Source organism: Papio anubis, chromosome 14 (assembly GCF_008728515.1).
Source record: "Papio anubis isolate 15944 chromosome 14, Panubis1.0, whole genome shotgun sequence".
NCBI lineage: Eukaryota > Metazoa > Chordata > Mammalia > Primates > Cercopithecidae > Papio > Papio anubis.
In genome coordinates, this window is record NC_044989.1 from 27,186,785 (window position 1) to 27,210,906 (window position 24,122).

The 24,122-nt window shown below is 46.4% G+C and overlaps 1 protein-coding gene across 1 annotated transcript; it reads left to right on the top strand.

The window, feature by feature from the left end:
- Positions 1-266: 266 nt before the first annotated feature.
- On the top strand, positions 267-24,122 carry GCKR (glucokinase regulator). Its single transcript, XM_003908432.5, has 19 exons — positions 267-1,662; positions 1,942-2,097; positions 2,260-2,328; positions 2,951-3,019; positions 3,417-3,490; positions 3,837-3,903; positions 4,086-4,139; positions 5,777-5,871; positions 8,157-8,262; positions 10,690-10,808; positions 11,449-11,547; positions 11,743-11,840; positions 12,190-12,266; positions 12,637-12,733; positions 12,928-13,025; positions 13,119-13,202; positions 18,807-18,956; positions 22,797-22,931; positions 23,715-24,122. The coding sequence occupies exons 1-19, from the start codon at positions 1,603-1,605 to the stop codon at positions 23,883-23,885; spliced, it is 1,878 nt and encodes a 625-aa protein (XP_003908481.1). The 5' UTR covers positions 267-1,602; the 3' UTR covers positions 23,886-24,122.

A 24,122-nucleotide genomic window follows, 5' to 3' on the forward strand; every position in this document is an offset into this window, starting at 1 on the left:
GACCCTCCCAATGGCGCCTCCGGGGCCCCCATCCCTTATCCCTTCTCTCTCCCAGCTCAAGCGGACGAGCCGGTGGGGGCGTGCGGGGAGGCGCAGGTGCTAGGGTCTCCGGCACCTGGGAGATCCCCTTCCTCCCCGCGTGGACGAGCCAAGTTGAGAGGAGGAATTCCACCTCCAGTGCCCGAGGGGCTAAGAGGAGAGGGGAGAGAGGGAGGGAGATAATAATTGCTTTAACGATCCCTTACTTGCAGACTGCGTCAGCATTTAAGTCTCTTTCCCATTCATAATCTGATTTAATTCCGTTCACTTTCTCATTCATTCTTTCATTTATTCAGCAAATATTTATTGAACATCTCCTATGTGTCTGGCATTATGTTAAAACCTGGAGATACAGCGATTGTTAAGAGTGTTGGGCTTCTAGGGAGAATCAAAGCGCAAAGACCCCGGCTTTTTTAAAAGAATTATTGTTCCTTTCTTTTCTTTTTTTGTTTTTCTAAAGCTCTGCCACTTACGGTGTGATTTTGGAGAAACTGGCTTATTTGTGCCTCAGGTTTCCCACCTGTAAAGCAAAGCGTGTGAAATCTCACAGGGTTGTTGTGAGGCTCAAATGAGACAATGTGGGGGAAGGATCTTTATAAATCTCACAACACTATGTGACTGGATGATGATGATTAATTTCCACCAATCTGTTAGTTACTTCTTTGTTCAAATAACATGTAAGCCCTTACATTATTTCATGCTTTGGTTGAGTCTGAAATCTGAATTGAGAACCTGTGTATGAGTCCCAATTTGTCCAGTTGTGTGATCTTAAGCAACCAACTCAACTACTCTGAGCCTGTTTCATCACCTGAAAAATGAGGGTGTCAGTATTGACCAACATGTTAGTGTTGGTGTATCCAGTGAAATACTGTCTGTGAAAAGTGTGTTGTTCAGTGTAAATAAATGTTGGCTAACATTGTATTTAGGGCAGATCCTTTGGTTTCTAATTCTCAATGCAGTATTTCTGTTTCTGTGAGATTTTTCCCGCTGTAATATCCAGTACAGTGTGTGCACACTTGGGGCTCGGAAGCTTCTGCTACCTTCCTTTCTGAGAGGAGAGGATAAAATGGGACCAGCGGGACTGTGCGTGCTAAGCATGTGATCAAGCCATGGGCCGGGTCCTCTGACTTCTGCTGACCTGGCGACCCTGATCTCTGGCCTCGGAGGACACTTGCCCAGGGATTCTCACTGCCATGGGTGTTGTCCTGCACTCCCAGGCTCCAGGTCCTCCGGAGAAGAGGGCATTGTCCCTGTAGGGCAAAAGTCCTGAGCCTCAGGTCTTCATCTTCAAGGGCCAAAGCAGAGACTTGGCGAGTCAGGATGCATGCAAAGAGGAACCCCAGGAGTTTCCCTGGGGTTACCAGAGGGCTGGGGGCCTAGTGACCAGGAAAGGGTGGTGCAGGCAGTGGTACAGGGGGTGGTGCTCTGAGAGCCTAGGGTGCTTGAGTTAATCATCACTGTGGCTCAGATAAGGCCCTGCCAACTAGAAGCAGAGTCATTGTGACCAGAGGGGTTGGTGTGGCTGAAGAGGCAGGTGGAACAGTGTATCCACAGCACGGGACCATGCCAGGCACAAAACGGTTTCAACATGTCATTGAGACCCCGGAGCCTGGCAAGTGGGAGGTGAGACCCCTTCTTCATGTTGGCTTTCTGTGCTGATTCCTAGAATTATTTTTCATCCAGTCTTCCCTCCACCCTGGTTTCTGCTCACCTCTTCTTCTTTCCTGATGTTCTTTCCCTAATATGCCCAGAGTACCAAGTGCAAGCTGAGTTTCTAGTGTGGTATGTGTGTGCGTGTGTGTGAGTCCCAACTCTGTGCCTGCTGCCACTCCCACCTCCAGCTTAGCAGGTGTGAATGAAGCTTTGGCTTCCTGCTCCGTCCTTGTCCCCTCTTCCTTCTAGTTGTCTGGGTACGAGGCAGCTGTGCCAATCACAGAGAAGTCAAACCCACTGACCCAGGACCTAGACAAAGCAGATGCTGAGGAAATTGTTCGACTGCTGGGACAATGTGATGCTGAGATCTTCCAGGAGGAGGGGCAAGCCCTGCCCACATACCAGGTAACCAAGACCCAAGACCTGGACCCTGCACATAAACATGCCAACCCCAACCGCACCTCTGCTCTCCCTGACCATGGCTCCTAATATCAGAAACCCTGAGACCCCCTCCGCCATCCATCGTCCTCCTTTTCTTGGCTTCTCATTCCTGCCTGTTCCCTACAGAGACTCTACAGCGAATCCATTCTGACCACCATGGTACAGGTGGCTGGGAAAGTTCAGGAAGTGCTGAAGGTACTAACCCTTCCTTCTGTTCCCTGCCTAAACTTTCCTGTTTCCGTCTTTCTTTTTTTATTGTCTCTATTTCTCACTTTGATAGATCTCATTCTCCTTTCTCCCTTTTGGAAATCCTCCCTTTTGGATGCTTATTTTCATCTTATGAATAAATAATAATTACTCATCTGCTTAATACTTTATAATTGACAGTCTACTTTCACACCTATTACCCTCACAAAAGCCTGTGAAGTTGATATGACTTCTGTTTGTTTTTGTCAGATGGAAAAACAAAGATTTAGAAAGGATGATGACTGTAGCTTGCTCAAATACACTCAGCTAATAATTGCTGGATAATGCTGCTTTTGTTATTTACTTTTATTTAGATGACAAAGCTGCTTTCGGTTCTTTCTGGAATAAGTAAGGATTTGAACAACTAGTGGAGCAAGACGTGGGAGTGAAACTGGTTTCTCTAATCCAGTGTTCTTTTTGCTACATTACACTGCATGTATTTGTTCAGTTTTGTGATGAGAGGAGGGATAAGGAGTCTTTCCAATTCCTCTTGCATTACTGACAAAAAAAAGAATATTCTTCCTCCAACCTGAGCCAGGCCCTGGTGATATATGCCTCTTTCCTTCTTTAGGAGCCAGATGGGGGGCTGGTTGTGCTGAGTGGAGGGGGTACCTCTGGCCGGATGGCATTCCTCATGTCGGTGAGCACCCTGGTCCCCAGTTTTCTTCCCCCTCCACTTCTGGAGGTGACCCTCAGAAGCATAAAGATCATCATAACTAAGCTCCCAGGTGGCCCCTCACTAGGCTTGGACTCCAAGCCTGGCTCTGTCTCTCTTCCAAAAGCTAGATGGCACCATGAAGTCCCATTTCTTCTGGGCCCATCTGAGTCCCGCTAGTATGTTGTCAATGTCTCTACATCCCATGCACCACCAAGTAATCATCTCCAAGTAGCAGCTTTAAGTGCCAGATTCCATGTAGGACTGGGTTAAGCACTGGTCTAAGAGAATCATTACGTAGTCTGTGCCCTCTAGGAGTTGAAAATCCAAGATAATTGTTTCTTCTCTGTCATTACCTCTTTACATCCTCTCCCCCTTACAGGTGTCCTTTAATCAGCTGATGAAAGGTCTGGGACAGAAATCTCTTTACACCTACCTCATTGCAGGGGGTGACAGGTAAGTCAAGTTAGCCTATGAATATTTTGTTTGACCTAAATAGTATTTCTTAGAAACTGAGTTTGAATGCCTTTAGACAGAGATTGTGTCCAGCTTGCCTTAGTCCCCACCATTCCTTATTCCCTCACACTTGGCCCACTTCACATACTCATGTTGCCTGACTGGCTGTTGTAGGTATTTGGGTTTTTCAACTCTGCAGAGTGTCTATCATGGTGCCCAACAAACTGTGGGTGCTCATTCAACGATAGTTTTCCCTTTATTCCCATCTCTTAATGTAGCCTGCCCTAATAAACCATAGGCTTCTGCTTCCCAACCAGTGCCACTGACCTTAAGTCTATCTTCTTAGGTCTGTGGTGGCCTCTAGGGAGGGGACAGAAGATAGTGCCTTACACGGGATTGAGGAACTGAAGAAGGTCTGTGCTTTTCACTGATATTGACCAGAGACCTCTATCTTCTCATGGGGACATAAAAGCCCCAGCATTCAGCCAAAGCCTATTTCCTCCCTCCCCTGTTCCTGGCCCTGATATCCTCACACAGTAGGTTTGTGCCCTGGAATCCTCCCAGTTACGCTGCCTTGTCCATCCTCGTCTCCTAGGTGGCTGCTGGGAAGAAGAGGGTGATTGTTATCGGCATTTCTGTGGGACTCTCTGTGAGTAGAAAGATGGGTTGAGCAGATCAATTTTAGAGAGAGGAAGTGAGTGGGAATGGAATAGCATGGAAGATAGATCAATGAGATGGGTGCTAGAAAGCAGGAAGTTTGCTCAAGGAATTTTGGTTTTAGTTTCACTAACTTGGATCGAGTCATGTGAATGTGGGAAGATGGGGAAGGGATTCTATTTCAGAATAACTGTGTATCAATCAATCAGCAACCAAGATAGGTGGACTAGTCCAGGGCTGAGCAAACTATACTGGCTGGCCAATGCAGCCATCTGCCTGTTTTTAAAGTTTATTTGTTTGTTTGTTTATTTGTTTTTGAGATGGAGTCTCTCTCTGTCACCCGGGCTGGAGTGCAATGGCATGATTTCGGCTCACTGTAACTTCCGCCTCCTGGGTTCAAGCAATTCTCCTGGCTCAGCCTCCCAAAAAGCTGGGATTACAAGTGCCCACCACCATGTCTGCCTAATTTTTGCATTTGTAGCAGAGACAGGGTTTCACCATGTTGGCCAGGCTGGTCTCGAACTCCTGACACCAGGTGATCCACCCGCCTCACTCGGCCTCTCAAAGTGCTGGGATTACAGGCATGAGCCACCCACCGGGCCCTAAAATAAAGGTTAGTTTTGTTTTGTTTTGTTTTGTTTTTGTTGTTGTTGTTTTTTGAGGCGGAGTCTCCCTCTGTCTCCCAGGCTGGAGTGCGGTGGCATAATCTCGGCTCACTGCAGCCTCCTCCTCCCAGGTTCAAGCGATTCTCCTGCCTCAGTCTCCCCAGTAAGTGGCACATGCCATGATGCCCGGCTAATTTTGTATTTTTAGTAGAGACAGGGTTTCACCATGTTGGCCAGGCTAGTCTTGAACTCCTGACCTCAAGTGATCTGCCCACCTTGGCTTCCCAAAGTGCTAGGATTACAGGTGTGAGTCACCATGTCCAGCCCCTAAAATAAAGTTTTATTGGAACACAGCCATTTTTGTTTACATATGGCCCAGGGACTCTTTCATGCTATAGCCATAGGGTTGAGCAGTTGGACAGAGACCATAGGGCCCACAAACCCTAAAGTATTTACTATCTGGCCTTTTACAGAAAAATATGGCCCCTGGACTAATCCCTTGCTACTTAAAATATGGTGCCTGCACCAGCAACATCAGTGTCACCTGGGACTTGTTAGAAACACAAAATCTCAGGCCCTACTCCAGACCTACTGAGCATTTTAACAAGATTTCCAGGTAGTTTGAGAAACACTGAACCAGATAACTCCAAGTTTCCTCTCAATTCTGCAGCTCTCTGGCTCTAAGAATTCACTGAGCAGAAACCAGATCCCACCAGTGTTATATATGGAAGGAAGCACACAAAGAGAAGAGGATATTGACTTCAAAGAGCTTATGATTTAGTTCAATAGTATTCCAACTTTACCATGCAGAAGATTTCCTTGGGGAACTTGTTAAAAATGTAGTGCCCTTGAGGTACTTGTGAAAAATGTGCTCCCCCTTCAAATGTGGATCCGGTAGATTGTAACTATACCTAGGAATCTGCATTTTGAACAAGCATTCTGAAGGATTCTGATGCACTTGAGCCTCGGGCACCAGTCAGAGTAATGACCCCCTCATCATGCCCTTCTCTCTCTTCACCATCAGGCTCCCTTTGTGGCAGGCCAGATGGACTACTGCATGAACAACACAGCTGTCTTCTTGCCAGTCTTGGTTGGCTTCAATCCAGTGAGCATGGCCAGGTGAGCCTTCTGGAATGACTGGGCAGTCCTGGGGCAGGCTGGAAGGGAACATGTCAAAGTCTATAGTACAACCACAAGGGAGAGAACAGATAGTCTTGTTCGCCAAATCTCAGAATATGAAAGTAAATATGGGGTGCCCCTAAGCTTATAAGGTTTTTTTGTTTGTTGGTTGGTTGAATTATTCTCTCCTTGTTTCACAAAGCATTAAAGGCAGCTTATAAAGGATGCATAAAATACAAGATAGCATACATTCGAAACAGAGATTGAAGAGGCAAGAAAAACAAGGGATAAAATGGAGGATAAAATGGGGTCAGGAAGATGCATACCACAAATATCTTTGCTTTCATAGAGGGATGAGCCCCAAGCACCTTTTCAAAGTAGTAGCAGTGGGTGCCAGAAGGCCTGCTACTCCTCTTTGTCCAGTTCCTTTATTTAGTGCCCATTCTCTCTCATCATTCCAGGCACCCCTTTCCTCCCCTGAGGCTCCTCAGATCTCTCACCCTTTTCCCTTTCCTGAGAGCCCCTCATTACCAAATCACCTCCCTCTTATTCTCTATGTCAGTGGTCACTCTGATCTCAGAATAAGTCAACGTATTAAACCAGTAGTGCTCAGATGTGGTTCTGTGCATGAGCTGCCTGGGGAATGTTACAAAAAAATAAAGAAGATTCTTAGTTCCTTGTGTAAGAGGTCTGATTTTGTAGGTTTGGAGTAAGGCCCTGGAATATCTATTTTTTGAAAGCAACCCTGGAGATTCTGATGCACAGCCAGGTTTGGGGAACTCTGCTAAATAAACCATTGGAGTGGGCCACCTGACAAAGCTGAGGGCTTCCTGACACCACAGGGATGCGGCAAAGGCTTGTTGATTATTTTAGAGCAGCTTTTTGTATTTAGCGGTGGTCTTGGGAAGGGGGACAAATGGGTTTTTCCAAGGTGCTTTTTCACCTCCCAGATTCTCTAGGCTGTAGTATAATTTATGCGAAGGTGTAGATGAATCTGAAATACTCCTAACCCTGATCCTTTTCATGGAGGGCTCTCCTTCACCAAAAATGTATCTGCTGCAGTGGATGCTAATTTCAGGCCCTATGACTAAGTGAAATGAAGAATTTCAAACAACGTAGGCGTGGAGATCTTCCAGTTGTTCCTTAAATCAGTGGCTCCCAAACTTGGCTGATTTTCAGAGTCATCTGGGAAGCTTTTTTAAAATACAGATTTTTGGGCTCCACTCCCGAACTACTGAATCTGAATCTTAGGGTGGATGTGGTACCCAGAAATGGGCAGTTATCAAAAAATAAAACTCCCCAGATGATTTGGATGCCCAGTTGTGTTTAGGAAACTCGACGTTAAACCGTACAATATGAACCCTCTCTGCTTTAGTCTCCTCTTTCTTAGGACTCTAGAAGTTTCAGAAATAGTTTGAGGAAAAATGACAGGAGACATTTTATACAACGGGCATGAAATATGTGAAACTTGTCTGCCCTAGAAGTAATACAGAAGAAAAAAATACAAAAATAGTTCAAGAAGGGAGGGAACCTTTGCATGATGGGATGATAAGGCGAAATTAGGGGTGCCATGTACAGAAGTAACTGTCTCTTTGAGGTCCTGCCACAATGGGCGATTCACAAATTATCCCCTAGCAAAGCCATTAAAAATCAACTAAAGAAGATCGTCGTTCTTTGAGATTCCATGATTTGTAACTAAGCAGATAACAAGTCTGTAGCTCTCTTGTCTCATGAACACATTGATTTGTTCCCAATTAATTTACTCAAGGAATGTTCGACAACTGTGAGGTGCTACCTGGCAGCTTGGTTCCTTCACTGTTATTCCTCCCTCTGGTACTGAGAGTTCACTCTTTGGAGGGATTTCCAGAATGTATTCCCATGAATGGGAAGGGCTTCTGATGGACCCTAAGATGGAACATGAGGTGGCAATTTTGACATTTGAATGACAGACATTCCCTAAAGGACCTGCAGAGGGCGAGATGAGTGTAGCCATGGCATTGGGGCTTATGCAAGGAGCAGGACACAAGACGGTTTTGGTCTTAGGCTGGGACTTTAAACTTGAGTGTTGACTTTGCTCTGGGCTTGAGGTGCTGAATGTTTTATGAACCCCCGTCCTCGGGGTTCAGGGACACAGTGCCTCTAAAAGCTCCAAAGCATATGTCTGTATGAAGTTGTTGACCTCTGACCTCAATCCCGATGCAGTCTTTGATCATGACTCCCAGCTGAGACCCTTCTATGAGATCCTCATAGACAATCTCCCCACCTTGTGTCTCTCTGGATCTCAGAAATGACCCCATTGAAGACTGGAGTTCAACATTCCGACAAGTAGCAGAGCGGATGCAGAAAATGCAGGAGAAACAGAAAGCTTTTGTGCTCAATCCTGCCATCGGGGTAGGGCCTCTCCTTTTTCTATGTTCTCCACCACCCCCCAACACCTGGGAACTGCTTGCCACTTCCTTGGGGCCTCTGATTTTAGGTTCTGTTACATCTTGTTTAAATTCCTGAGGCATTGTGAGTCAGCTAAAATGTTATAAACCAAATCCTATTTTCCCATTTACGTTTTCACCTTAAGATATTTCATCTTCATTCCAACCCTGTCTCTCAAATTGGTAAGCCTTAAACACTTCAGTGGTCTGGGACAGTTTCTGTTTAAAGAAACTCTTTGCCATCTATGTATAGACAGCATTGAATAGCTATTGTTATGTCTCAGTCTGTCTCTCTCACATATTTACATTTTAAATATGGACTTTAAAAAATGGGGTGCAGTTTTGTTTTATTCTTCTGCCTTTGTAAATCCTCTCTAAAATTTGGTGGCCCTTCTTAGCTTGAAAGCTGTTTTCTCCTGTTCCTTTTTTCTCATCTGGATTGCGGATACCTTTCACTAGCACCATTTCTCCTTACTTGGGCCTTATGAGGGCCTTAGCCAAATTCCAGCCCGTGCCTCCTTCTACCAGTGATGGGCACGCCATCCGCGACATTCTCCTCCATCTTCCTTTTGTGAAATAGGAAGGTAGAATTCCCCATGACATAAGAATTCCACAGCTTTCACCTCCCAAATCCTCATCTTTCTTTCCTCCTCTATGCAAATGTTGACTTTCAATCTTCTTTTCTCAGTCACTACTGTTTTGTTTTGTTTTTTTTTTTGAAACGAAGTCTTGCTCTTGTCACCCAGGCTGGAGTGCAATGGCGCAATCTTGGCTCACTGCAACCTCGCTTCCCTAGTTCAAGCAATTCTCCTGCCTCAGCCTGTGGAGTAGCTGGGATTGTAGGCACCTGCCACCATGTCTGGCTAATTTTTGTATTTTTAATAGACAGCCTGTTGGCCAGGCTGGTCTCAAACTCCTGACCTCAGGTGATGTGCCCGCCTCGGCCTCCCAAAGTGCTGGGATTATAGGCATGAGCCACTGCACCCAGCCTCAGCCACTACTGTTATCATTCTGTTTGCTGTAGCCTCTTTGTCTGTCTGGTGTGCTGTGTTCCACATCTGGACTGCTGCAATCACTGCTTCATTGGTCTCTGAAAAGCATATGACATGTGGTATTTGGATTGATAAACTACCACAGAAAATGGTGGAGGTTGGGGAGGTGGGGGAGAAATTTCTTGGAAAGAAAAGTGCTCTCTGGTCTGGGTGTGGTGGCTCATGCTTGTAATCTCAGCACTTTGGGAGGCCAAGGTGGGCAGATCACTTGAGGTCAGGAGTTCAAGACCGGCTTGGCTAACATGGTGAAACCACGTCTCTACTAAAAATACAAAAATTAGGCCGGGCGCAGTGGCTCACGCCTGTAATCCCAGCACTTTGGGAGGCCGAGGCAGGCGGATCACGAGGTCAGGAGATCAAGACCATCCTGGCAAACATGGTGAAACCCCGTCTCTATTAAAAATGCAAAAAATTAGCTGGACGTGGTGGCGGGCACCTGTAGTCCCAGCTACTCGGGAGGCTGAGGCAGGAGAATGGCGTGAACGCGGGAGGCGGAGCTTGCAGTGAGCCGAGATCACACCACTGCACTCTAGCCTGGGCAACAGAGTGAGACTCCGTCTCAAAAAAAAAAACACAAAATACAAAAATTAGCCAGGCATGGTGGCAGGTGCCTGTAATCTCAGCTACTTGGGAGGCTGAGGCAGGTGAATCACTTGAATTTGGGAGGTAGAGGTGGCAGTGATCCAAGATTGCACCACTACACTCCAGCCTGGGTGGCAGAGCGAGACTCCATCTCAAAAATAAATAAATAAATAAATAAATAAATAAATAAATAAATAAAAGCACTTTGGGAGGCCGAGGATTGCGAATCACGAGGTCAGGAGATGGAGACCATCCTGGCTACCATGGTGAAACCCTGTCTCTACTAAAAATACAAAAAATTAGCCGGGCGTGGTGGCAGGCGCCTATAGTCCCAGCTATTGAGGAGGCTGAGGCAGGAGAATGGTGTGAACCCAGGAGGCAGAGCTTGCAGTGAGCTGAGATCCTGCCACTGCACTCCAGCCTGGGTGACAGGGTGACAGAGCGAGACTCCATCTCAAAAAAAAAAAAGGAAAGAAAGAAAAGAAAAGCACTCTATGAAAAACCCTTGACCCAGCTGACCAGAGACCCAATCACTGTGACTTCCTCTCCAGAAAGTCCTGAATATACCTAGGAGTGACCAGAGGAGGCCCTTCCCCTCTTTCTAATCTTCCTCTTGGTCAAGCCCACCCCAGCACCCTTCCTCACAAGCATACTGGGGGCCACCAGTGCTATCACATGCATGCCCGGGGGTTACTAACAAGTGGTCTCTGGGGTCTTCATCTTCTCCCAATTCCTCCTGGGTGTCTTCACCTCCTCAGCCCGAGGGTCTCAGCGGCTCCTCCCGGATGAAAGGTGGAAGTGCCACCAAGATCCTGCTGGAAACCCTGTTATTAGCAGCCCATAAGACTGTGGACCAGGGCATTGCAGCATCTCAAAGGTAGGGAGGATCTGGACAAGAGAGAGCTCAGAGTCAGGCAAGCGTGAGATGGTGTGGATGGGGATTGGCAGGTCTAGATCCCAGGACTGGTCTGTTGGCAATAAGACTGCAGCCCACCACACCTCCCCTGGGAAGGGAGCTGGCTGGAACATGCTATTGCTCCCACCACATGGTCGCAGAGTCCGAATTGTTTCCAGTGGATCCTGGATTCCTCAGGTCCAGACCTAATCCCTGAGCCAGCCTGGGGCCCCCAAAGCTAGCCTGGCTCCCTAGGGTCCTTTGATTTGGGGGTGGTCCAGGTCATGCAGGTAGAGCTATCCTACTCAGGGCTTGCCTCCCTCTCCAGGGTCTCTAGCCTCACTCCCAGGCTGCTCACTCCCCTTCCCAGTGGCTCTCAGATCCTGCTCCTCCAGGTGCTTTCCTGATGCACTCCTCCCTCTTTCTGCTCTTTTGTTTTCTGCCCATTGAAGCCCTTGCTGCCCCTCCCGAACGCAGTCTGGGCCTACTCTCTGCACCTCTCCAGGGACCAGCAGAACTTAGTTCTAAGGGAGCTGTGCCTTCACCTCCCCGCTCAGGGAGGTACCTAAGCTTTCTGAGGGGGCATTGGGCCCTTCTTGGGAGCTGGTGGCTTTTCTCCCAGATGCCTCCTGGAAATCTTGCGGACATTTGAGCGAGCTCATCAGGTGACCTACAGCCAAAGCCCCAAGATTGCCACCCTGATGAAAAGCGTCAGCACCAGGTGTGTGGATATGTGTTTAGAGGTGGGGATGTGGCCTGGATGGAGACTACCGAGAGCAGGGAGACTCTATGAGACTTGTTAGCATGGTATGGGCGATGGGATTGCATGGTTTGTTGACTCCTGTGCTCTTCTGTGGACATCTCTGGCCTCTTTTCACTGTGATCTCTCATGTCCTGACCTCTGACCCATTCTCAGTCTGGAGAAGAAAGGCCACGTGTACCTGGTTGGCTGGCAGACCCTGGGCATCATCGCCATCATGGATGGAGTAGAGTGCATCCACACCTTTGGCGCTGGTGGGACCCCAGTCCAGACGTTCTTCCTGCTTCCTCCTGATCCCAACCAATTGGGCTGCTGTCCAGACACTGTCCTACTCCCAACCCATGGGTGTTCCTCAGTGTCCCTCCTTCCCTGTCTAAATAGGCACTTCAGTCAAATTCTTCTTCCTTTGAACCCCAACTCGGTCCTTGATTCCTTCTCAGCTCCCACCCCTGTGCTTAACTATTGCCTCCCACATGGGCTACTCCTCACTCGATGCCCCACTTGCTACTTTTCCTCCCAGTCCCATTTTCTTACCCTGAAGCCTAGAACCTTCCTTTTCTATATAGCCAATCACTCATCTCTCCTTGTCCTTAAACTTCACAGATTTCCGAGATGTCCGTGGCTTTCTCATTGGTGATCACAGTGACATGTTTAATCAGAAGGCTGAGCTCACCAACCAGGTCGGAGAAGAACAGGACTTGGGGAAGTTGGGGAGAACACTGGTGTGCTGAGGGTGGAAGAAAAGGGGAAGGTGAAGCTAGTTGAGAAGTTCATTGGAATAGGTGGTCCAGAGAAGAGAATATGGGTCACAAGTCATGAGGCTCTGGCGCAGCATGGGCAGTGTGGAAGGCTCTAGATCCAGTCCCCAAACCTGGCGCTAGTCCACTGACTTGTTACATCGTCTTGGGCAAAACACTGTACCTTTTTGAACCTCAGCTCTCTCACCTGTAGACAAAAGTGTTAGATCTCCTCCACGGCCCGCTTTAGTCCTCAAGTCTGTGTTTTAGAGTGTTTGCATGGGAGGGACCCTCCCATCTTCTTCTGCCCCAGGGTCCCCAGTTCACCTTCTCCCAGGAGGACTTCTTGACTTCCATCCTGCCCTCCCTCACGGAAATTGACACTGTGGTCTTCATTTTCACCCTGGATGGTGAGAGGGAAGATGGGAGCGGTGAGGGCTGGGGAGTGGGGAAGTAGAATGACTTAGAGGAGCTGTCATTTTTCTCAGTCTTAGGGTACCTGCTTAGAGGGAGGGAATGGGTGAATATCCTGACCCAGCCAGGGGAGCAGGAGGAACAGCTGCATAGCCAGCCTTTCGACTCTAATATCCTCCCCTTCTCCTAGACAACCTCACGGAGGTGCAGACTATAGTGGAGCAGGTGAAAGAGAAAACCAGCCACATCCAGGCCCTGGCACACAGCACCGTGGGGCAGACCTTGCCGGTGAGAGTCCAGCTGTGACGAGGGGACCCAGGTGGCAGTTGTGGCCAGGCCTTCCTGGAGATGGCTCTCCTGCTCCTCTTTCTCTCTCTCCAGATCCCTCTGAAGAAGCTCTTTCCCTCCATCATCAGCATCACATGGCCACTGCTTTTCTTTGAATATGAAGGAAACTTCGTCCAGGTATGGGGAATGAGAAGGTCCTATCTGCAGTAAGGGGCTCAGAGGGAGAGGGATTCCAGGAATCAAAAAACCCGAGGCTGAAGGGTAGAAAGCTTGGAGACCTCTCTGACCTTCACAAAGCCAGCTGGGCAAGGTCATGGGTTACCAGGCCACTAGTCAGAATTCCCAAGGCAATGATTTACTGGGCTCAGCTGTCTCTAGGAATATGCAAAAAGTGCGGGATAGGCCACCAGTCACCTGACAGATGTTCATTTGTCCTTTGGGCAGGTTAATTCTTTTTAATTTGAGACGGAGTCTCACTCTGTCGCCCAGGTTGGAGTGCAGTGGCGCGATCTCGGCTCACTGCAACTTCCGCCTCTTGGGTTCAAGTGATTCTCGTGCCTCAAGTAGCTGGCACTACAGGTGCGTGCCACCATGCCCAGCTAACTTTTGTATTTTTAGAAGGGATAGAGTTTCCTCATGTTGGCCAGGCTGGTCTCAAACTCCTGACCTCAAGTGATCTGCCTGCTTCGACCTCCCAAAGTGCTGGGATTACAGGTATGAGCCATTGTGCCTGGCTGGGACATGTTAATTCTTGATACCAAAGTCATCATCATTATTCAAAAGCTTTTACAGCACCTTTTATTTTTTATTTTTTTGCAAATTTACTATGCTGAATTCATTGCAGATAACTTTACATGCATATAGTCCCTGCTTGCCAATGAATTATAATCCAGCACAAGTACTGATAATAATTACAGAAATAATAATCAGTGTGTGTACTCTTTGCAATTTAGAGCTTTGTGTGGCCTTTGGGAACTCTGGATGCCAGTCTAGCTCTGCTCTGTGGCCTAAGAAAGCAAGCAATTTTGCATCTGTGGTTCTCCGTTTTCTCGTACACCACCGGCCCACCCTCCACGGGCAGAATCAGGGCCCTGAAGGGTTGCTCTGGAGAGGTGTGGTCTCTTATTCGTTATTCAAACCACGTCTGTCAGGAAGTTTCCTGGTTTGACCAGACACAGCTGAAACACTGACTTACCTGGACTTAGAGCTCTTATAACAAGAAGAGGAAGTTTCTCTGCCCCTGAACAGGGAATCCACCTCCTTCCAGTTTCATTTCATTTCGTTTCGTTTTCTTTTCTTTCTCTCTCTCTTTCTCTCCTTCCTTCCTTCCTTCCTTCCTTCCTTCCTTCCTTCCTTCCTTCCTTCTTTCCTTCCTTCCCTCCTTCCCTCCCTCTTTTCTTTTCTTTTCTTTTCTTTTCTCTTTTCTTTTTTTGACAAGGTTTCACTCTTTGGCCCAGGCTAGAGTGCAGTGGTGCCATCTCAGCTCACTGCAACCTCCGCCTCCCCTGCTCAACTGATCCTCCCACCTCAGCTTCTGAAGTAAGTAGGACCACAGGCACTCACCACCATGACTGGCTAATTTTTGTATTTTTTGTAGAGACGAGATTTCTCCATGTTGCCCAGGCTGGTTGCCAACTCGTAGACTCAAGTGATCCACCCACCTTGGCCTCCCAAAGTGCTGGGATTACAGGCGTGAGCCACCACGCCTAGCCAAAACACTGTATTTTTAAAGAAAAATGTTCATTTTAATAGCAATACATTTTTTTGTAGTAAAAACATTACAAATTACAGAAATGCAAAAAGGAAAAAATCACTCCAAATCCACCATCTTCAAAAAAAAAAAAAAAAAAAGAGACTCTGACAGATTTTGGAGAATGTCCTTCTAAATTTCTATTATATGCATATATAAATATATTTGTACAAAAGTAAGACCATACTTGATATGCTGTTTTAAAGTTGCTTTTTTTCATTTAAAATTACGAACATCTTTCTGTACTAACAGATCACTATCATTGTCAAAAATTGTTATTATTATTATGTTTTTATCATGCCAGGACATGTTCTCATCTGATAGATCACTGCTATCATTTTTAATGTCAATGTAATATTGTATCCGCTGTATGGATGTACCATAAATTGTTTACTCTAACTCCAACTATTAGACACAGAGACAGCTTCAATATTAGGGTTTTTATTAAAGTGCTGCACTGAACATCCTTATACACACATTTTTTGGGAATTTGACTATTTCACCAGGATAAACCTCAAAAGCGAAATCATTGGGTCAAAGGGGATGTAAAATTTTGAAGCTTTTTGATACATATAGTCAAATTGCCCTCCAAAGAGGTTTATAAATAAAGTGTGAAGTTGCTTGTTCCCTTACACCCTTATAAATACTGGATAGCATCCTTATAAAAAAATCTTTGCTAATTAGCAAAGCAACAAAAGGGCATTTCAGTGTTGTGCTAATTTTGTTTCACCATGTTGGCCAGGGGTTTCACCATGTTGGCCAGGCTGGTCTTGAACTCCTGACCTCAAGTGATCCACCCACCTCTGCTTCCCAAAGCACTGGGATTGTAGGCGTAGTCCAGAAAGCTTTTTCTAACACCTAAATTGTAAAGGAATTTCATCCATGTTTTCTGCTAGTAAAGATGGTTTCTTTTTTTCTTTTTTAAACACTTAGATCTTTAATTTATTGGGAGTTTATTCTTGTGTATGGGGTAAGGCATGAATCCAATTATATATTTTTCTAAGTGATTATCGAATTGTCCATATATATGTATATATTTTTTATTTTTTTGAGACAGAATCTCACTCTGCCACCCAGGCTGGAGTGCAGTGATGTGATCAGATTTCACAGCAACCTCAAACTCCTGGGCTGAAGCAATCATGTCACCTCAGCCTCCCAAGTAGCTGGGACTACAGGCACACACCACCATGCCTGGCTAATTAAATTTTTTTTTTTTTTGTAGAGACAGGATTTTGCTGTGTTGTACAGGCTGGTCTCAAATCCCTGGCCTCAAGCAATCCTCCTGCCCTGACCACCCAAAGAGCTGGGATTACAGGGGTGAGCCACCATGCCTGGCTCCAATATCATTTTTTTAAGTTCATCTTTCCCTGAATGATTTAGGATGCTACCTGTGTCACATACTCAGTTTCTATGTGCATTGGTCTATTTAAGGACTTTCTATTCTGTTCCACTGGTTTGTCTATTGATGTGCTGGTACCATATGTTTTAATTATAGAGGCGTTATGGTATGTTTAGTGCCAATAGGGTTTGTTCTTCATTCTTCTTCTTCTTTTTTTTTTTTTTTTTTGGAGACGGAGTCTCATTCTGTTGCCCAAATTGGAGTTCAATGGCATGATCTCGGCTCACTGCAACCTCCACTCCCCAGGTTCAAGTGATTATCTTGCCTCAGTCTCCCAAGTAGCTGGGATTACAGGCAGGTGCCAGCACGCCAGGCAAATTTTCTTTTGTGTTTTTAGTAGAGATCAGGTTTCACCCTGTTGGCCAGGCTGACCTCAAGTGATCTGCTCACCTCAGCCTCCCAAAGTGCTGGGATTATAGGCGTGAGCCACTGCACCCAGCCTATTCTTCTTTTTAAGGATTTTCCTGGCTATAACCAGGCCGATTTTTCCATGTGTACTTTAAAATGAATGTGTCTTACTCCAAATTATATAAAATTTAAAATATTTTTGTGTTAATGGTGTTCATGTTAGTGGTATAAATGGTTAGTGTTATAACCCAAATTTAACTGACCTTTCTCCCAAAGTGCAGTCTGACATACACCCTATAGCATCAGTACTGCATACTTACTGGCCAGTTTCATGCTGAAATTGGTCAGATATCTGTTCTTATACTTAGTGTCCTGGTCATTCATTTGTTAAAATGTTTTCAATATACCCTCTTCCAGGGTTTTGTGTGAACAGCTATTTCTAGAATTCCAGAATAAAGAAGTAAAAGTAGCAGTAGCCTGTTTCCTCAGCCTGGCTAGGACCACGTATATTAGTACTTTTTTTTTTTTTGATGATATAGAGTCTCATTCTGTCATCAGGCTGGAGTGCAGTGGTGCGATCTCAGCTCACTACAACCTCTGCCTCCTGGGTTGAAGCAATTCTCCTGCCTCAGCCTCCTGAGTAGCTCTGACTTACAGGTGCTTGCTACCATACCTGGCTAATTTTTGTATTTTTAGTAGAGATGGGATTTCACCATGTTAGCCAGGATGGTCTCAGTCTCCTGACCTCATGATCCGCCCACCTTGGCCAGTACATTTTCATACTGCTCTAAAGAACTGCCTGAGACTAGGTGATTTATAAAGGAAAGAGGTTTAATTGATCCACAGTTCAGTATGGCTGGGGAGGCCTCAGGAAACTTACAATCATGGTGGAAGGTAAAGGGAAAGCAAGGTATCTTCTTCCCAAGGTGGCAGAAAGAAGTGCCAAGTGAAGGGGGAAGAGCCCCTTATAAAACCATCAGATCTCATGAGAACTCACTCACTATCCCAAGAATAGCATGGGGGAACCCCCCCGCCACTATGATTCAATTACCTCCCCCTGGTCTCTCCCTTGACACATGGGGACTGTGGGGATTACAATTCAAGATGAGATTTGGGTGAGGACACAAAGCCGCCTAACCATATCACCAATTAATTAATCCCCTCAACACCTTTACTGGGCCCCAGTTTCCCTGCTAATGTGCCAATAGGTGTTATAAGTGCCCCAAAGTGGACAAAATATAAGGGCCAAAAACAAGTGGCAGTTTTATACTCGCGATACCACGTTTGTACAACTTTTTAGTTTTTGACATGCCTTCACATAGGTTCTCTCATTCATCCAGGAAATATTTGCGGCAAAGTAGGAAATGCCCTCATCATTGAATCAGAAGACCTGGATTTAGGTCCTCATTCTGCGTCTCGTTATCATATGAGCTGCTCCAAGTTAATTTACTTCTGACCTCTAGTTGTCCTATATGTAAAAATGAGGATAGATAAACTTATTGTGTAGGGTTGTTATGAAAATTAAATAGAATTCATTTTTCAACAAACATTTTTTTTCCCCTGAGACATAGTCTGACTCTGTTGCCCAGGCTGGAGTGCAGTGGCACAATCTAGGCTCACTGCAACCTCCACCTCCCGGATTCAAGTGATTCTTGTGCCTCAGCTCCCCGCGTAGCTGGGATTACAGGTGTATGCCAGCACTCCTGGCTAATGTTTGTATTTTTAGTAGAGACAGTGTTTCATCGTGTTGGCTAGGTTTGTCAAGAACTCCTGACTTCAGGTGATCTGCCCACCTTGGCCTCCCAAAGTGGTGGGATTACAGGAGTGAGCCACTGTGCCTGGCCTTAACAAATGTATTGATCAGCAAACATGTCAGTCATGGTCTAAAAAACTGGGGCCCTGGAGCAGAGTAAGTCACCATCTCTGCCCTCTCAAGAAGCCTGTGGTTTAGTGGAATGAATCCCACTCCTGCTGTCAGATACCCGGGGAGAAAAAGGAACGATTCAGCAGGATCAAAATCCTAATGTGGAAGGACTCAGAGAACATGTCTGTCTACCTAGGGGTCAAAAACACAAATGGGTGAAGCTACCAGGTTTGCCTGAGACAGTTCTGGTTTACATCTACTGCCCTGACATTTAATCCCTGGGCTGCTCAAACAAATCATGTCTGCATTTTGGTCCCTGGTTCTTGACAGTTGGTTTCCCGTCTGATAACAGGGCCCTGTTCACTCTGCTGCTCTTCTGTCCTCTAATTTTTGACACCCCCATGTGTCTGCCCTTTTCAGAAGTTCCAGCGTGAGCTAAGCACCAAATGGGTGCTGAATACAGTGAGTACAGGTGCTCATGTGCTTCTTGGGAAGATCCTACAAAACCACATGTTGGACCTTCGAATTAGCAACTCCAAGCTCTTCTGGCGGGCACTGGCCATGCTGCAGGTAGGGATATGATGGGGCAGGGCTGGGTGGGGCCTGGCCTCAATGCTTAGGCTGTCAGAGAAGGGCATTTTGCAGAGGTATGGAAATGTGTAAGAGTACAGGCTGCCTTTTCTATGTGCTTCTGCTCCTCCGATTAGGTGCATCTTCTCCTTAAGGAGTGTGTGAGCATACTTGGGTGTGTTTGTGAAATTGTAATTATTAGGCAAGACTGTTTCAGTTACAAATGTGATGGAAAAGAGTTTATACTGGTTTAAGCTAAACAAAGAAAATGACAACTGATATAACTGAACAATCTTAGGGCAGCTAAATCTAATGTGTTCCAGAACTTTCCACCCTTAACTCTGCTTTCCTCTGTGTTGCTCTCATTCTTTTTTTTTTTTTTTTTTTTTTTTTTTGAGATGAGGTCTTGCGCTATCACCCAGGCTGGAGTATAGCAGCGCTATTTCAGCTCAGTGCAACCTCCGCCTCTGAGGTTCCAGTGATTCTCCTGCCTCAGTCTCCTGAGTATCTGGGATTACAGGCACCCACCACCATGCCCAGCTAATTTTGTATTTTTTAGCAGAGACAGGGTTTCGCCATGTTGGCCAGGCTGGTCTGGAACTCCTGACCTCAGGTGATCCACCCGCCTCAGCCTCCCTAAGTGCTGGGATTACAGGCGTAAGTCACTGCGCCCAGTCTTTGTTCTCATTCTTAGGCAAGTTTTCTCCATTAGGTGGCAAACTGGCCACCAGTAGTGCCAGCCTGACAACTTAGTTGGTAATACTAGTGGGCAAAGAACTTGCCTGTCCTGTGGTTCTTGCAAATGCCTGGTCGGAGGCTCTTGCTTGGGACACATGCATGTCCCTGAAGCAATCACTGTTTTCCAGGGCAAGGGGTGCTCTGCCCAGTCTGGTTCATGTGCTCTCCCTTCAGGATGGTGGTGGAAAAAGGGCTGGGAGGTGAGCCTCAATCCAACCTCATTACCTGAGCATGGGGGAGCGATAGATCCTCAGAGGAAAACCAAGGTGCTGATACCAGAAGGAGGAGTGGATGCTGAGCAGACGGCACAACAGATGGTCATGAAAATGGGGTCGCCAGATTCAGCAAATAAAAATACAGGACGCCCAGTTAAATTTGAATTTCAGATAAATATGGAATAATTTTTTCATTAAGTATGCTCTATGTAATATTTGAGATTTTTAAATTTTTTTCATTATATATTTGGATGTCCTGTATTTTTGTTCACAAAATCTGGCAACCCTATGTGAAAGGAATCAATCAATGAACATTTAGTGAGCACCCACCAGGTCCCCAAAATAAACTATGGTTCTTACTGAAGTCCAGTGGAGGTACAAAGAAGGTGGGGGTCAGTATGCATTATAGCAAAAAGAAGGCCTCATGGAAGAGGTGGTGTTTGAGCTAGGCCTGGTGGTTATGGCTTGGACAGATGGACAGAAGGGCATTCCTGTTAGGTCATTCACCAAGTCCCAGAAGGGGGACTGGGCATGATATGTGAGGGACACAGGTCTGACCAGGGTGGCGAGTCACTTTAGAGCACAGTGAGAGATTGTGAAGAAGTAGGAAGGGGAGGATGTGGAAGGTTAAAGTCAGGCAGGAATTTGGACTTGCCAAATGCAGCTAGACCTGTGCTGTCCAAAACACTGGCCACTAGTCGCATGTGGCTACTGAGCACTTGAAATGTGGCTAGTGTGACTAAGGAACTGAATTTTTAATTTTATGTAAAAACCAAAGCTGTATAATTTTTAAATTAAATGTAACTTTAATGTTTTGGTAGGACTACATTTCGCTTTTTAGCTTTGCAAATCTAGCACCCAAATTGAGGTGGGCTGGCTGGGCATGGTGGCTCATGCTGTAATCCCAGCATTCTGGGAAGCCAAAGCGGGTAGATCACTTGAGGTCAGGAGTTCGAGACCAGCCTGGCCAACATGGTGAAATCCTGTCTCTACTAAAAAAAAAAAAAAAAAAAAAAAAAAAATTCCGGGCATGTTGGCACAGGCCTATAGTCCTATCTATTAGGGAGGCTGAGGCAGGAGAATTGCTTGAATCTGGGAGGTGGAGGTTTCAGTGAGCCAAGATAGTGCCACTCCACTCCAGCCTAGGTGACAGAATGAGACTCTCTCTCAAAAAAAAAAAAAAATCAAAAAGTGTCACAAAAAACCAAATTGAGGTGTGCTCTAGTTGTAAAATACACACTGGATTTCAAAATACAAAATATGAATATAGAAAAATATTGCAAAATATCTCACTAATAATGTTTAATGTTGTTTACATTGGGTTATATACTGGGTTAAATGAAATATATTATTAAAATTGATTTCAGGCCAGGCGTGGTGGCTCATGCCTATAATCCCAGCACTTTGGGAGGACAAGGTGGGCAGATCACAAGGTCAGGAGAAATAGGTGAAATCAATTTTTTTTTTTTTTTTTGAGATGTATTCTTGCTCTGTCACCCAGGCTGGAGTGCAGTGGCACGATCTTGGCTCACTGCAACCTCTGCCTCCTGGGTTCAAATGATTCTCCTGCCTCAGCCTCCTGAGTAGCTGGGATTACAGGCATGCACCACCACGCCCAGCTAATTTTTTTTTTTTTGTATTTTTAGTAGAGATGAGGTTTCACCATATTGGCCAGGCTGGTCTCCAACTCCTGACCTTGTGATCTGCCTGCCTTGGCCTCTCAAAGTGCGGGGATTACAGGCGTGAGCCGCCGTGCCCGGCCAATTTCACCTATTTCTTTTTTTAATACATCTACTAAAAACACATGTGTGGTTTGCATTATTTTTTTTTCTTTATTTTTATTTTTTTAGAGACAGGGTCTCACGCTGTTACCCAAGCTGGAGTGCAGTGCAGTGGCACCATCATGGCTCCCTACAGCTCAAACTCCTGAGCTCAGGCAATCCTCCCACCTCAGCCTCCTGAGTAGCTGGGACGATAGGCAGGTGCCACCACACCCAGCTAATTTATTTTATTTTTTGTAGAGATGGGGTCTTGCTATGTTCCCTAGGCTGGTCTTGAACTCCTGGGCTCCAGTGATCCTCCTGTTTTGACCTCCCAAAGTGCTGGGGTTACAGGTGTGAGCCACCATGCCCAGCCTTGCATTATATTTCTACCGGACAATGCTGAGCTAGACAGAGAGGAGGGTAGTGACAAAATGGAAGCAGTGTTTGCAGATGAACAGTCTTACATTAGTGTGCAAGATGGATGTGGTTATAGAGGAAACTAGAGAGAGGGAGTCCAGATTACCAACCTACAGGATTGGTGTGACATGCATGCAAATTTGACCAATTTGCCATTAATTCTCCAGTTTAACCCAGCCAATCAAGCCCACCACCAACCCCCTTAACCTAGTTTTTCTTTTCTTTTTTTTTTTTCTGAGACGGAGTCTTGCTCTGTCACCCGGGCTGGAGTGCAGTGGCTGGATCTCAGCTCACTGCAAGCTCCGCCTCCCGGGTTTACGCCATTCTCCTGCCTCAGCCTCCCAAGTAGCTGGGACTACAGGCGCCCGCCACCTCGCCCGGCTAGTTTTTTTTTGTATTTTTTAGTAGAGACGGGGTTTCACCATATTAACCAGGATGGTTTTGATCTCCTGACCTCGTGATCCGCCCGTCTCAGCCTCCCAAAGTGCTGGGATTACAGGCTTGAGCCACCACGCCCGGCTAACCTAGTTTTTCTTTACACCTGGAAATTATGAGTTTAGGATTGCCAACATGGACAAATCATCTACAGCCTCTACAGCCAGGCTTTGGGATCCCAGCCTCCCACTCTCACAGCTTTGTCTCCCATGACTCCATTCTTAGTTCCTCTGGCCTTTAGCCTGACACTGATCTTACCACTTTTTCCTTAGCGGTTCTCTGGACAGTCCAAGGCTCGATGCATCGAGAGCCTCCTCCGAGCGATCCACTTTCCCCAGCCACTGTCAGATGATATTCGGGCTGCTCCCATCTCCTGCCATGTCCAGGTTGCACATGAGAAGGAACAGGTATCCTGCCCACTGCTGGTCATTCAACAAATACTTCTTGAGTACTTTCAATGTGCCAAGAAGTTTGTTTGGCACTGGGTTTACAAAGCTCAGTGGCATTCTGCTCACAAGGACTTCCACATTCATGGGGGAGACATGACTGTGATAAGTGGTCATGGAGGTGTGAAAAAGGTACTACAGGGGCACAGAAAAGGGATCTTCTATTCTGCCTAGGAAGGGAGTCAGGAAAAAGAGGCAGAAAGGGTATTTGGACTGGGTTTTGAAGGACGAATAGGAGTTTTCCTGGTCAAAATGAAGGTTTCTCTCTGCTCTTAATCCACCTTGTTACCACCTTCTAGTCTTCATAACATCCAATTTCCATCTAACCTGGTGGCTCCTGATTCCTATATCAAATGCTTTAACTCCTGCAGGGTTCTGTTTTTTTTTGAGAGGGAGTCTTGCTCTGTCACCTGGGCTGCTGGAGTGCAGTGGCGCGATCTCGGCTCACTGCAACCTCTGCGCTCCCGGGTTCAAGAGATTCTCTTGCTTCATCCTCCCAAATAACTGGGATTACAGGTGCCAGCCACCAATGCCTGGCTAATTTTTGTATTTTTAGTAGAGATGGGGTATTGCCATATTGGCCAGGCTTGTCTCAAACTCCTGAACTTAAGTGATCTGCCTGCCTCGGCCTCCCAAAGTGCTGGGATTACAGGTGTGAGCCACTGTGCCCGACCTTCCCCCGGGGTTCTTTCTCAAATGACCTAATTCCCTCAGGCTTCAGTGTCCGCTGCCTCTTCCCCACAGGTGATCCCCATCGCCTTGCTGAGCCTCCTATTCCGGTGCTCGATTACTGAGGCTCAGGCACACCTGGCTGCAGCTCCTTCTGTCTGTGAGGCTGTCAGGAGTGCTCTTGCTGGGCCAGGTCAGAAGCGCACCGCGGACCCCCTGGAGATCCTAGAGCCTGACGGTCAGTGAACCCGTGTTTCTGGGTGGGTGAAAGGGGCCCAACCCTGCCCACTTCAGCCCAGCCGGCCCAAGGGGACTTGTGCTAGCAGCATATGTGGGAGGAAGAAGTCCCGTTTCCAGGGGCACCAGCAGCCCAGGGTAGGAAGAAAGATTCTCTCCATTTTGGGGGAGAGTTCTTGCTCTTGACCTAGTGGTTTCTACTCTCAGCGACTTATTCCGATTTGAGAAATAAAATGAAATGTCTTA